The 15,828-nt window shown below is 41.0% G+C and overlaps 1 protein-coding gene across 11 annotated transcripts in view; it reads left to right on the forward strand.

Annotated features, from left to right (window-relative positions):
- Window positions 1-15,828, forward strand: part of pleca (plectin a) — a 171,472-nt gene that overhangs the window by 98,033 nt on the left and 57,611 nt on the right. For 7 of the 11 annotated variants that reach the window (XM_062047137.1, XM_062047138.1, XM_062047139.1 and 4 more), the window contains one exon: window positions 9,997-10,058. In XM_062047137.1, the coding sequence (XP_061903121.1) occupies window positions 9,997-10,058 (62 nt within the window). Of the gene's footprint in view, window positions 1-284; window positions 352-9,426; window positions 9,545-9,996; window positions 10,059-15,828 lie in introns of those variants that run through there. The other 4 variants (XM_062047145.1, XM_062047149.1, XM_062047141.1 and 1 more) reach the window with 2 other exon arrangements.

A 15,828-nucleotide genomic window follows, 5' to 3' on the forward strand; every position in this document is an offset into this window, starting at 1 on the left:
ATAACCCCCTTAAAAAAAATACTTCAGAAGCGCGCGCGTGTCTGTGCGTAAATGGAACCTTTTTACGCACGAACTTAGCAGTGGGCGTGGCTTGAGTGCAACCGGACCCCCCCGCCCCCCTCCTCTTCCCCGCCTCCTCCACGGAGCTCGCAGAGCGAGTCAACTCGCAGCGTGGGCCGCGCATAGTCTCTCCCGCCATCATCATCATCATCATCATGGCTCACGCGGACGACGCGATGCCGCCGCCCGTCTTCTTCCCCCGCGGACCCGCGTACCGGCGGACCAACTACATCCACGAGATGAGCTGCGTGGAAGTGGGCTCGCACCTCTACAGCCGCATGTGCTGCGCAGGTACGTTGGCTTCCCCCCCCACTCCGCACTGGTGGGGGGGAGGAGCTACGGCTTATCTCTTGGACGCGGCCCCGCCCACCCGACTATGTTTTTATGACGTCGCCCACGCTTCGTGGACTCTTATCAACACACGTGGCCTGCTGAGCGTCGTTGCTGTTTGTTGCTCGCCACGCTGCTGTGTTGTCATGGCAACAGGCGATGACGCTTCAAGGTCGGGCAGTGCCCCGCCCCCTAAGTGACCAACTGAGTTTAGTCACGATATTTTTATACTTGGCTAGTAAAGACAGAGGAAGTCCTGTCATTGCAGCCTGGCGCCGCTAGAGGGAGACAAACCTCACTAAGCCTATTCAAGCCTTTCTGGTGCTTTTTGACTTTTTGTCTTCTTGACATTTTCTTCATAGTGTGACAAAAAGTGAATATTAATCACAACTTGGTCGTATTTAGTCAGCTCGTTTGCATATTTTGACATAACTTCAAATAGAGGTCAAAAGGTACCGGTGATGTTTACTTCTTGACTTCGTGTTCTTATCTCCAAGGACGACATTCCACTGAAACACTGCTTCATTACCAGTTTGGCTCTGCATGTCCCATAATGCATTGGGGTGAGGGGTGGGGGGCGTGAAATTATACCTGTCTGGCGCTGGTTAACATTCTTGTCCTGCCAGTGATGGACAGCATGCTTTCACTTGCACAGGCTGGGCGGGGTTTTTTGTCCCCTGAATCAGTGCTTCTCTATTTGCTGTCACGCCCCCCCTTGGGGACTTCATTTCTTTTCATGCCCCCCTACACTAAAATCCCAGTGAAAACCTGAAAATATTTATGTATGTATCTATACAAACCACCTTGAAATGCTGACACCAGCACCTAAATGCCACCAAGCTGGAGATTTGTATTGTTTTCTCACGCCCCCCCTTGGGGACTTCATTTTTTTTCATGCCCCCCTACACTAAAATCCCAGTGAAAACCTGAAAATATTTATGTATGTATTTATACAAACCACCTTGAAATGCTGACACCAGCACCTAAATGCCACCAAGCTGGAGATTTGTATTGTTTTCTCACGCCCCCCCTTGGGGACTTGATTTTTTTTCACGCCCCCCCTAGATTAAAATACCAGTGAGAACCTGAAAATATTTATGTATTTATCTATACAAACCACCTTGAAATGCTGACACCAGCACCTAAATGCCACCAAGCTGGAGATTTGTATTGTTTTCTCACGCCCCCCCTTGGGGACTTGATTTTTTTTTCACGCCCCCCCTAGATTAAAATACCAGTGAGAACCTGAAAATATTTATGTATTTATCTATACAAACCACCTTGAAATGCTGACACCAGCACCTAAATGCCACCAAGCTGGAGATTTGTATTGTTTTCTCACGCCCCCCCCTTGGGGGACTTCATTTTTTTTCACGCCCCCCCTAGATTAAAATACCAGTGAGAACCTGAAAATATTTATGTATTTATCTATACAAACCACCTTGAAATGCTGACACCAGCACCTAAATGCCACCAAGCTGGAGATTTGTATTGTTTTCTCACGCCCCCCCTTAGGGACTTCATTTTTTTCATGACCCCCCCAGATTAAAATCCCAGTGAGAACCTGAAAATATTTATGTATTTATCTATACAAACCACCTTGAAATGCTGACACCAGCCCCTAAATGCCACCAAGCTGGAGATTTGTATTGTTTTCTCACGCCCCCCCTTGGGGACTTCATTTTTTTTCATGCCCTCCCTAGATTAAAATACCAGTGAGAACCTGAAAATATTTATGTATTTATCTATACAAACCACCTTGAAATGCTGACACCAGCACCTAAATGCCACCAAGATAGAGATTTGTATTGTTTTCTCACGCCCCCCCCTTGGGACTTCATTTTTTTTCATGCCCCCCTTGATTAAAATCCCAGTGAGAACCTGAAAATATTTATGTATGTATCTGTACAAACCACCTTGAAATGCTGACACCAGCCCCTAAATGCCACCAAGCTGGAGATTTGTATTGTTTTCTCACGCCCCCCCCCCCTTGGGGACTTCATTTTTTTTCATGCCCCCCCTTGATTAAAATACCAGTGAGAACCTGAAAATATTTATGTATTTATCTATACAAACTACCTTGAAATGCTGACACCAGCACCTAAATGCCACCAAGCTAGAGATTTGTATTGTTTTCTCACGCCCCCCCCTTGGGACTTCATTTTTTTTCATGCCCCCCTTGATTAAAATCCCAGTGAGAACCTGAAAATATTTATGTATTTATCTATACAAACCACCTTGAAATGCTGACACCAGCCCCTAAATGCCACCAAGCTGGAGATTTGTATTGTTTTCTCACGCCCCCCCTTGGGGACTTCATTTTTTTTCATGCCCTCCCTAGATTAAAATACCAGTGAGAACCTGAAAATATTTATGTATTTATCTATACAAACTACCTTGAAATGCTGACACCAGCACCTAAATGCCACCAAGCTAGAGATTTGTATTGTTTTCTCACGCCCCCCCCCCCTTGGGGACTTCATTTTTTTCATGCCCCCCCTAGATTAAAATACCAGTGAGAACCTGAAAATATTTATGTATTTATCTATACAAACTACCTTGAAATGCTGACACCAGCACCTAAATGCCACCAAGCTAGAGATTTGTATTGTTTTCTCACGCCCCCCCCCTTGGGACTTCATTTTTTTTCATGCCCCCCTTGATTAAAATGGTGGGGCGGTATAGCTCGGTTGGTAGAGTGGCTGTGCCAGCAACTTAAGGGTTGCAGGTTCGATCCCCGCTTCCGCCATCCTAGTCACTGCCGTTGTGTCCTTGGGCAAGACACTTTACCCACCTGCTCCCAGTGCCACCCACACTGGTTTAAATGTAACTTAGATATTGGGTTTCACTATGTAAAGCGCTTTGAGTCACTAGAGAAAAGCGCTATATAAATATAATTCACTTCACTTAAAATCCCAGTGAGACCTTGAAAACATTTATGTATGTATCTATACAAACCGCCTTGAAATGCTGACACCAGCACCTAAATGCCACCAAGCTAGAGATTTGTATTGTTTTCTCACGCCCCCCTTGACTGAAACACAATTGAGAGCCTGATCATATTTATTAGCCTGCACAAAACACTCTTGAGTTGCTGGCACCAGCACCTGCATGTCACCTAGCTGAAGACATGTGCATTGTTTTCTCACGCCCCCCCCCCCGCCCCCCCCTCCCAAATTGAAATAGGAATGAGAACTTGATAATATTCATTTATTTCTTTATCCATGCAAACCACTCTGAGTTGCTGGCACCTGCGCCTACATGCCACCGAGCTGGAAATGTGTATCGTTTTCTCACGCCCCCCCCCCCCCCCCCAAATTGAAATATCACAGAACCTGATAGATTTTATGTATTTATCTGCACAAACCACTGTGAGTTGCTGGCATCAGCACTTACATGCTACTTTGCTGAAAATGTGGATTGTTTTCTCACGCCCCCCCCCTGAATTGAAATACGACTGAGAACCTAGTGATATTAATTATCCGTACAAATCACTCTGAGTTGCTGCCACCTAGCTGAAAACATGTGTATTTTTTTCTCACGCCCCCCCCCCCAAATTGAAATACGACTGAGAACCTAATGATATTAATTATCCATACAAATCACTCTTTGAGTTGTTGCCACCTAGTCGAAAACATGTGTATTGTATTCTCACGCCCCCCCTTAAATTGAAATACGACTGAGAATTTTATAGACTTTACGCATATATCCGTACAAATCACTCTATGCGTTGCTGTCACCTAGCTGAAAACATATGTATTGTTTTCTCACGCCACCCCCCCCGAATTGAAATACGACTGAGACCCTGATGATATTAATTATACATACAAATCACTCTGAGTTGCTGCCACCTAGCTGAAAACATGTGTATTGTTTTCTCACGCCCCCCTAAATTTAAATACGACTGAGAATTTGATAGAATTTATATATTTATCTGTACAAATCACTGAGTTGCTGCCACTTAGCTGAAAACATGTGTATTGTTTTCTCACGCCCCCCCCTAAATTGAAATGCGACTGAGAACCTGATAGAATATAGGTATTTATCTACACAAACCACTGAGTTGCTGCCACCCAGCCAAAAACATGTGTATTGTTTTCTCACGCCCCCCTTAAATTGAAATACGACTGAGAATTTGAAAGAATTTATGTATTTATCTGTACAGATCACTCTATCAGTTGCTACCACCTAGCTGAAAAGTTGAAAACATGTGTATTGTTTTCTCACGCCCCCCATTTGAAATACGACTGAGAACCTGATAGAATTTACGTATTTATCCATACAGACCACTCTGAGTTGCTGCCACCTAGCCGAAAACATGTGTATTGTTTTCTCACGCCCCCCCTTAAATTGAAATACGACTGAGAATTTGAAATAATTTATGTATTTATCTGTACAAACCACTCTATCAGTTGCTGCCACCTAGCTGAAAAGCTGAAAACATGTCTATTGTTTTCTCACGCCCCCCCCCCCCCCCCATTTGAAATGCGACTGAGAACCTGATAGAATTTACGTATTTATCCATACGGACCACTCTGAGTTGATGCCACCTAGCCGAAAACATGTGTATTGTTTTCTCACGCCCCCCAAATTGAAATGCAACTGAGAACCTGATAGAATTTACGTATTTATCCATACGGACCACTCTGAGTTGATGCCACCTAGCGGAAAACGTGTGTTGTTTTCTCACGCCCCCCCATTTGAAATGCGACTGAGAACCTGATAGAATTTACGTATTTATCCATACGGACCACTCTGAGTTGATGCCACCTAGCCGAAAACATGTGTATTGTTTTCTCACGCCCCCCCTTAAATTGAAATACGACTGAGAATTTGAAATAATTTATGTATTTATCCGTACAAACCACTCTATCAGTTGCTGCCACCTAGCTGAAAAGCTGAAAACATGTCTATTGTTTTCTCACGCCCCCCACCCATTTGAAATGCGACTGAGAACCTGATGGAATTTACGTATTTATTCATACGGACCACTCTGAGTTGATGCCACCTAGCCGAAAACATGTGTATTGTTTTCTCACGCCCCCCAAATTGAAATGCAACTGAGAACCTGATAGAATTTACGTATTTATCCATACGGACCACTCTGAGTTGATGCCACCTAGCCGAAAACGTGTGTTGTTTTCTCACGCCCCCCCATTTGAAATGCGACTGAGAACCTGATAGAATTTACGTATTTATCCATACCGACCACTCTGAGTTGATGCCACCTAGCCGAAAACATGTGTATTGTTTTCTCACGCCCCCCCTAAATTGAAATACGACTGAGAATTTGAAATAATTTATGTATTTATCCGTACAGATCACTCTGAGTTGCTGCCACCTAGCCGAAAACATGTGTATTGTTTTCTCACGCCCCCCCCTAAATTGAAATATGACTGAGAATTTGAAATAATTTATGTATTTATCCATACAAACCACTCTATCAGTTGCTACCACCTAGCTGAAAAGTTGAAAACATGTGTATTGTTTTCTCACGCCCCCCATTTGAAATACGACTGAGAACCTGATAGAATTTACGTATTTATCCATACAGACCACTCTGAGTTGATGCCACCTAGCCGAAAACATGTGTATTGTTTTCTCACGCCCCCCAAATTGAAATGCAACTGAGAACCTGATAGAATTTACGTATTTATCCATACCGACCACTCTGAGTTGATGCCACCTAGCCGAAAACATGTGTATTGTTTTCTCACGCCCCCCCTAAATTGAAATACGACTGAGAATTTGAAATAATTTATGTATTTATCTGTACAAACCACTCTATCAGTTGCTGCCACCTAGCTGAAAAGCTGAAAACATGTCTATTGTTTTCTCACGCCCCCCCATTTGAAATGCGACTGAGAACCTGATAGAATTTACGTATTTATCCATACGGACCACTCTGAGTTGATGCCACCTAGCCGAAAACATGTGTATTGTTTTCTCACGCCCCCCCTGACACCTTATTTGACATTTATGTTTACTTGCTCATATTTCCTGCTTGATTATCGGAGCAGTGCTGCCACCTAGCTGGAGGCTCGTGAATCGTGAACAATAAGACGCTAATACTGGATGGACGTCCCTTGACCCTCGGGTTGAGTGAGGATTCAGTACTAACTGCAGGACGTGGGGGTTTCCATCAGGAGGGTCTCAGGTGGGGCCAAGGTGGAGCCGCTCCCTGCCTCTCCTGTCCCGACAGGCCCCCTTCCCCGGGGAAGCATCCCAAGAATCCGCTTGTCGGAACTTTTGACGAGTGACGGTGTCTCGTTGCGGAATGTACGAGCCCGTGTTGTTCTGGGAGTGAAACGGTCTCAATGGCCGCCGTTTGTTTTGGCTCGGGAATGAAAGAGAAACCTCCAGAGAGAGAGATTGTTTCAGAGGATGTTCTGCTGCTACTGGACTGCCGGTCTGGCTTCTGTTTATTGTTGGTCCACTTCCACTGGAGAACGCCATTCTGTAACACTTGACAAATGATTGCGTTTATTCCCGGGACATTTAACAGGGAAGGACATTTTGACATCTGGATTCACGCTGTAATGTAGTGATCTTTAGACCGGAAGTACAACTCCCACATTATCTATTGATTGAACAATTCGATAATGACGCCCACTTCACATGCATTGCAGCCGGTCACCTGGTAAGGGGTCCCAATATCTGTGGGCCCTCCTCTTTTTGAGTTTTTCCTTGCCCGGATGTGGGTTTAGATTAGGGGCCGTGGTTAAGGGTTATATAAACACATTTCAACTAGCTGATTGGCCCACAAAGTGGTTTTTATTGTGTTTATAATAATAATCATAACCGTGTCCGAGAGAATCCTGGATCTGGACCTTCATCGTGTGACGCATTTGTCCTTAAAGGCCTACTGAAATGATTTTTTTTTATTTAAACGGGAATAGCAGATCCATTCTATGTGTCATACTTGATCATTTCGCGATATTGCCATATTTTTGCTGAAAGGATTTAGTAGAGAAAATCGACGATAAAGTTCGCAACTTTTGCTCGCTGATAAAAAAAAAGCCTTGCCTGTACCGGAAGTAGCGTGACGTCACAGGAGCTAGTATTCCTCACAATTCCCCGTTGTTTACAATGGAGCGAGAGAGATTCGGACCGAGAAAGTGACGATTACCCCATTAATTTGAGCGAGGATGAAAGATTTGTGGATGAGGAACGTTACAGTGAATGACTTGAGAGGCAGCGATGGACGTATCTTTTTTCGCTCTGACCGTAACTTAGGTACAAGCTGGCTCATTGGATTCCACACTCTCCTTTTTCTATTGTAGATCACGGATTTGTATTTTAAACCACCTCGGATACTATATCCTCTTGAAAATGAGAGTCGAGAACGCGAAATGGACATTCAGTGCCTTTTATCTCCACGACAATACATCGGCGAAATGCTTTAGCTACGAGCTAACGTGATAGCATCTTGCTTTAACTGCATATAGAAACAAAATAAATAAACCCCTGACTGGAAGTATAGATAGAAAATCAACAATGCTATTAAACCGTGGACATGTAAATACACGGTTAATGCTTTCCAGGCTGGCGAAGGTTAACAATGCTGTGCTAACGACGCCATTGAAGCTAACTTAGCAACCGGACTGCACAGAGCTATGCTAAAAACATTAGCTCTCCACCTACGCCAGCCAGCCCTCATTTGCTCATCAACACCCGTGCTCACCTGCGTTCCAGCGATCGGCAGAAGGACGAAGGACTTCACCCGATGCGTTTGGCGGCCCGGAGACGTAGGAAGTCAAGGTGAAGTCGGCGGCTAGCGCGGCTAGCGCTCCAACAAAGTCCTCCTGGTTGTGTTGCTGTAGTCCGCTGCTAATACACTGATCCCACCTACAACTGTCTTCTTTGCAGCCTTCATTGTTCATTAAAAAAATTGCAAAAGATGTCCAGAATACTGTGGAATTATGAAATGAAAACAGAGCTTTTTGTATAGGATTCTACGGGGTACCATAACTTCCGTTACTCGGACTTCGTCACGCGCATACGTCATCATACCGCGATGTTTCAGCCGGATATTTCCCGGGAATTTTAAAATGTCACTTTATAAGTTAACCCGGCCGTATTGGCATGTGTTGCAATGTTAAGATTTCATCATTGATATATAAACTATCAGACTGCGTGGTCGGTAGTAGTGGCTTTCAGTAGGCCTTTAAATATATCAGGTATTGTTGAAGTATTTTTGTATTCACAACACATCCACATCTTTATCAAGACCCGCGGTAAGAACCGTATGGATTCTTTCTCGGCCCGGGCTTTCTGTAGATCTTGGCAGTCATTTCAGTCTTCTTTGTACAAAAGTGACCTCTCCCGGACCCGTGTCTTTATCGAGACCCGCACTAAAACGGCTTCCGTGGATCTTCTTAGGCATCAGTTCGGTATTTTTAACAAACTGTGATTAAAAACACAACCTTGTAGAATTGAATTTGGTATTTTTGGATGGTAACTTGAATATTAACCATTAGTGATATTGTTATTATGAGTGCTAACGCAGACCAACTAAATTAGTCCGATTTCTCAGACAGATCGCCTCTAAATAAGCCTTCTTCAACACCTTTATCTGATCGTGTTCGGTTTTTGAAAAGTCGGACTAACACCCCTGGATTATGCGACTGGAAACCACATCTCTCTTAAGAATCTTTGTCATCTCCCGAGAAAATGGACTAAAACTGTTTGGATCTTCTTGGGAATAGTTTCAGTGTTGGGTTGAAAGGATCAAGACCTGTTCTGGGGTTACTGCAGGCCCTCCCCCGGTGCGGGTGCTTCCTGCAGTCCGGGGGCCTCGTTCTGTCCCGGGTGGTCTTGGAGGACTCGGTGTGGCTTTTTCAGGGTGTGGCCGCACCTCCAGGAGGCGTGTCCCTCCTCCGTGTGGTGTGGAGCCACACGCTCGCCTGCAGGCAGACCTTTCTGGTGTGTGCAAGAGGGAAGAAACGCGTGTCGGGGGAGAGCCAACACTCCCCACTCCTTCCCGCTGAAGCACACACACCTCTTTCACTTCCCTTCCTGCGATTTGGCGTCGGCATGGCGACGGAGCGGCGACCCCGGCAGTACTCCTCGGACAGTGTGAGCAGCGACGGCGTGTTCCTGGAGGAACCCTCGCCTTACCGCGCCATGCTCAAACCCACCGACTCCAGGAAAGGTACAGACTTGTGGTGGGGGGGCTCTGAACAGGCCACGCCCCCTTTGTGTGTCTGTCAGCAGCGTTTTATGTGGTCTCTGGTGAGGCCTTCGATGACCCTCAAATTGTGGTTTTAGCGAGAGTCGCGTGAGGAGGCGTGTCTCTCTTCCTGACTTTACGAGCAGCGGTTGAATGTGAGCCTTTTTTTGTTTTGCTGAGTCGTCTCATTTAGGCAGCACTCGTGCCGCACTTTTCCGACGTGGCGTTGAGGAATGCGTGCAGGTAGAGTCCTGCACGCGCAGGATGCTGCCTTGCCGCTGACACGTTCCTCTCCGTCAACCACGAGGGCTCGGACACTGCGCGCGCTCTTGAACGCACCACCAAACTGTCTTTTTGTTGTTGTTGTTGTTGTTGTTGTTGTTGTTGTTGTTGTTGTTGTCGCCCCAAACTAACGCGCTGCCTCTTGTCCACAGACGAGCGGGACCGAGTCCAGAAGAAGACCTTCACCAAGTGGGTCAACAAGCACCTGGTGAAGGTACGAGCGCCAACACAAAACAATGTTTCACATCACAAACACACAAAAAAAGGGCAACAACTCTGCAGATGGTGTCAAACACACCCCCTTAAAGAGCCCTCTGATTTTACTCTTTTTTTTGTTGTTGTTTTTTTAGTCTTTAAAGGTTAAAAAGCAACTTGCTTGGTTATTGAACATGAATGATTTGACTGTTGCCAAGTGCTGGTGGTCTTGTGACAGTCACAAGAAGACCAGCGGGCAGCAGATGATCAGAATAACATAAAAGGTCATCTTCTTTAATTCGATCAACAGAAAAACACAAGAAAACATCATTGCATTAATTTTTATTTTTTTTTACTTTTTATGAAAAAATGTTTAGTTGTATTATTTATTGACTTATTTGTATTTTTTTAAAAAAAAGGTTGAACCTCTTCATTTTACTTTTTTATAGTTTTTCTATTTACTTATTTGTAATTTGTTTTACTAATTTGTATTTTTTTAACTTTTTATAGTTTTCTTATTTATTGACAAACTTGTAATTATTTTACCTTTTTAAAAAAAATGTTTTATAATTATTGACTAATGTATATATTTTTTTACTTTTTAAAAATATTTTAGTATTTTATTTTATTTACTTATTTTTACTTTTTATATTTATTGACTTATTTGTATTTTTTAACTTATTTATTGTATTTCTTTTTAATTTAATGACCTATTTGTTAATTTTTTTGAACTTTTTTGTAGTTTTCTAAAATAATTTTATTTTGAAAAGACATGTTTGTCTTATTTACTCTGTAGTTTGTCTATTTATTGACCTATTTGCTTTAGTTTTTACTATTCTTTATATATTTTTTTGTTATTGTTGACCTACTTATAATTTGTTTACTTTTTAAAAACATTTAGTATTTTTAAAATTGACTCATCTATTCATTTTTTTTACTTTTTGAAAAATATTTTCTTAATTTGATCATTTATTTGTTTTTTGCTTTTTCAATTTATATTTATTGACTTATTTGTATTTTTTAACTTATTTATTGTATTTTTTTAAATTTAATGACCTATTTGTTTATTTTTTTTAAACTTTTTTGTAGTTTTCTAAAATAATTTATGTATTTATTTTGAAAAGACATATTTGTCTTATTTACTCTGTAGTTTGTCTATTTATTGACCTATTTGCTTTAGTTTTTTACTTTTCTTTATATTTTTTTTGTTATTGTTGACCTACTTATAATTTGTTTACTTTTTAAAAACATTTAGTATTTTTAAAATTGACTCTATTATTTTTTACTTTTTGAAAAATATTTTCTTAATTTTATCATTTATTTGTTTTTTGTTTTTTGTTTTTTGCTTTTTCAATTTATATTTATTTACTTATTTGTATTTTTTAACTTATTTATTGTATTTTTTTTAAATTGAATGACCTATTTGTTTATTTATTTTTTTACTTTTTTGTAGTTTCTAAAATGATTTATGTATTTATTTTGAAAAGACTTATTTGTCTTATTTACTATGTAGTTTGTCTATTTATTGACCAATTTACTTTAGTTTTTTGCTTTATTTATATTTGTTTTGTTATTGTTGACCGACTTGTAATTTTTTTACTTTTTAAAAACATTTAGTATTTTTAATATTGACTCATTTATTTATTGTTTTTACTTTTTGAAAAATATTTTCTTAATTGTATCATTTATTTGTATATATATTTTTTAACTTTTTCAATTTATTTACGTATTTGTGTATTTATTACTTTTTTCTTGACTTTTTCTCGTAGTTTTTTAATAATTGTTTACTTTTTAAAATGTTTTGTTAACTTGTTTGCATTTTTTGTTTTTCTACTTATTAACTTATTTAAGAGTTTATTATTATTTTTTGACTTTTTGTTAGAATGACTAAAAAGTTGGTGTGTCGGAGGCAGCGACAGATGACTCACTCTCAGATGTTCCACTTTAAAACCAGAAAAATGGAACAAAGATGATCACCAGACAACAATGAAGTCTTTCACTCTTTGAAAAGGCTGTCAAAATGCTGCCAATGTCCCAAAATACAAACAAACAAAAAGCTACCAGTTTACCAGGAATTTAAAAATGTTACCAGGAAGTTAGAAAACTTAGCAGGATGTTACCCAGGCTAACAGGAAGCTAACACAATTCAAAGGATGCGAGCCAGACTACCAGGAAGTTAGCCAGTTTACCAGCAAGTTAGTCTGGTTACCAGGAGGTTAGCCAGGCTACCAGGAAATCAGCAAGGTTACCAGGAAGCTAACACAGTTAATAGGATGCGAGCCAGGCTACCGGGAAGTTAGCCAGTTCAGCAGGAAGTTAGCCTGCTTACCAGGAGGTTAGCCAGGCTACCAGGAAGTCAGCAAGGTTACCAGGAAGTTAGCCTGCTTACCAGGAGGTTTGCCAGGCTACCAGGAAGTCAGCGAGGTTACCAGGAAGCTAACACAGTAAATAGGATGCGAGCCAGGCTACCAGGAAGTTAGTCTGGTTAACAGGAGAATAACCAGGCTACCAGGAAGTGAGCAAGGTTACCAGGAAGTTAACACAGTTAAAGGATAGTAGCCAGTCTACCAGGAAGTCAGCAAGGTTACCAGGAAGCTAACACAGTTAATGGGATGCGAGCCAGGCTACTAGGAAGTTAGCCAGTTTACCAGGAAGTTAGTCTGGTTGCCAGGAGGTTAGCCAGGCTACCAGGAAGTGAGCGAGGTTACCAGGAAGTTAACACGGTTAAATGATAATAGCCAGTTTACCAGGAAGTCAGCAAGGTTACCAGGAAGTTAACAGAGTTAAAGGATAATAGCCAGTTTACCAGGAAGTCAGCAAGGTTACCAGGAAGTTAACACCGTTAAAGGATAATAGCCAGTCTACCAATAAGTCAGTAAAGTTACCAGGAAGCTAACACAGTTAATAGGATGCAAGCAGAGCTACCAGGAAGTTAACTAACAGCTAACTTTGTTATATTCATGGTAACCTGGTTAACTGTTTGGTAACCTTGTTAACTTCCTGGTTACCAGGTTAACTTCTTGGTAACCTGTCTGACTTCCAGCTAACCTTGGTAACTTCATGGTAACCTGGTTAACTTTTTGGTAACCCGACTAACTTTCTGCTAACCTTGGTAACTTCCTAATAAACAGGTTAACTTGCTGCTAACCTGGCTAACTTCCTGCTAACCTGGCTAACTTCCTGCTAACCTGGCTAACTTGTGTATTGTTGCCTGGATGTACACTATTTGTCTGATGCAGTTGTTTTGGGGCATTTGCATCATTTGTCCGGATAAGCTGCATCACACAACATCACACAGCGTCTGCATACTTTTATTTTCCTATCTTTTCTCACCACTTCCTGTCTCCCTTCCATCCTCCACCCTGCAGCACTGGAAGGTGGAGGTACGTTCTTCTGCTCCTTTTACTCCCGCACTGACACGCCTGCACCGCCTTTTTAAAGCAGCTTGCATTTCATGTGTTCCACCCCAAAGCAGCAGGGGGCAGTACTCACTGGCCACTCTATTAGGTTCACCTGCACTGTCTGCTCACACCTGAAAGGAGAGATGTAGTATTATGAAGTACAATATGTAGTATTATGAAGTACGATATGTAGTATTATGAAGTACGATATGTAGTATTATGAAGTACGATATGTAGTATTATGAAGTACAATATGTAGTATTATGAAGTACCATAAACATGCACTTTTGCGCTATGTACTACATCATGGGCTGTATCATGTACTATATCATGTACTGCATCGTGTACTGCATCATGTAGCACATGATGTACTGCATCATGTACTACATGTGCCGCATGGTGTACTGCATTATATACTGCATGATGTACTATATCGTGTACTGCATCATGTAGTACATCATGTGCTGCATGATGTACTACATGTGTACTGCATGGTGTACTGCATGGTGTACTACATGGTGTACTGCATGATGTACTGCAAAAGAAGCCACAGCTCCCAAAGTGTGATACAAGTATTTATGTCAAGTGGACATAAGCGGTTGTCGACATAATGTCGAATATTTGCTAACAAAGGATTGTGTGTTTTTTGTGTGTACTATTGTTGTGTTTTCATGTGACATGTCGTACTTGTGTTTCCTCTAACTGCTGCTGTGCTCATGTGTGTGTTTGTTCAAGTTAATACTTAGTCACGTGCAGTAATACTTCCTAATAATACTCCCTAATAATGCTTCCTAATGATACTTCCTAAGAATGCTTCCTAATGATACCTCCTAATATTACTTCAAATCAATTAAATGCATTTTGTGGGTTGCTGTAAGATGAGAAACTGACATGCTTTTATTGTGAAACTGACTTTGCACTGAACAGGAAGTGTGTGTGTGTAAATGTTGTGTAACTTGACCGCACTTACAGTATAATAATATTATGAATAATAATATTATTATTAATGTTATTAATAATATTATTAATAATATTAATAATAATATTATGAATAATAATATTATTAATAATAATAATATTATTAATAATAATATTATTAATAATAATAATGATGACGTTAACATGTCGACATAAACACAACATTTTTCAGAGGATGTGTAATTTACAGTTAGTAGTTTGGTAGTATTAGTACAAGGATGCGTAATGTACTATTAGTAGTATGGTAGTATTACCAGGAGGATGTGTAGTATAGTAGTACTACTATGATGTGTACTGTGTACTTGTGTGTTGTAGGCCCAGCGACACGTCAGCAATCTGTAGGAGACTCTTCGAGATGTGTATTAGTACTACTAGGAGGATGTGTAGTAGTACTACTAAGATGTGTAGTATTACTAGTATAGTAGTATTACTAGTATAGTAGTACTAAGATGTGTACTATGTGTTGTAGGCCCAGAGACACGTGAGTGATCTGTACGAGGATGTGTAGTATTACTAGTATAGTAGTACTACTAGTAGTAGTAGTAGTAAGTTGTGTACTATGTGTTGTAGGCCCAGAGACACGTCAGTGATCTGTAGGAGGATGTGTAGTATTACTAGTATAATAGTACTACTAGGAGGATGTGTAGTTGTAGTAGTACTAAGATGTGTAGTATTACTAGTATATTAGTACTACTAGGAGGATGTGTAGTAGTAGTAGTACTAAGATGTGTACTATGTGTTGTAGGCCCAGAGACACGTCAGTGATCTGTAGGAGGATGTGTAGTATTACTAGTATAGTAGTACTACTAGGAGGATTTGTAGTAGTAGTAGTACTAAGATGTGTACTATGTGTTGTAGGCCCAGAGACATGTCAGTGAACTGTAGGAGGATGTGTAGTATTACTAGTATAGTAGTACTACTAGTAGTAGTACTAAGATGTGTACTATGTGTTGTAGGCCCAGAGACACGTCAGTGATCTGTAGGAGGATGTGTAGTATTACTAGTATTGTAGTACTACTAGGAGGATTTGTAGTAGTAGTAGTACTAAGATGTGTACTATGTGTTGTAGGCCCAGAGACATGTCAGTGAACTGTAGGAGGATGTGTAGTATTACTAGTATTGTAGTACTACTAGGAGGATGTGTAGTAGTAGTACTAAGATGTGTACTATGTGTCGTAGGCCCAGAGACACGTCAGTGATCTGTAGGAGGATGTGTAGTATTACTAGTACAGTATAGTACTACTAAGATGTGTACTATGTGTTGTAGGCCCAGAGACACGTGAGTGATCTGTACGAGGATGTGTAGTATTACTAGTATAGTAGTATTACTAGTATAGTAGTACTAAGATGTGTACTATGTGTCGTAGGCCCAGAGACACATGAGTGATCTGTACGAGGATGTGTAGCATT

The sequence above is a fragment of the Entelurus aequoreus genome, linkage group LG05 (genome assembly GCF_033978785.1).
Source record: "Entelurus aequoreus isolate RoL-2023_Sb linkage group LG05, RoL_Eaeq_v1.1, whole genome shotgun sequence".
NCBI classification, from domain to species: Eukaryota; Metazoa; Chordata; class Actinopteri; order Syngnathiformes; family Syngnathidae; genus Entelurus; species Entelurus aequoreus.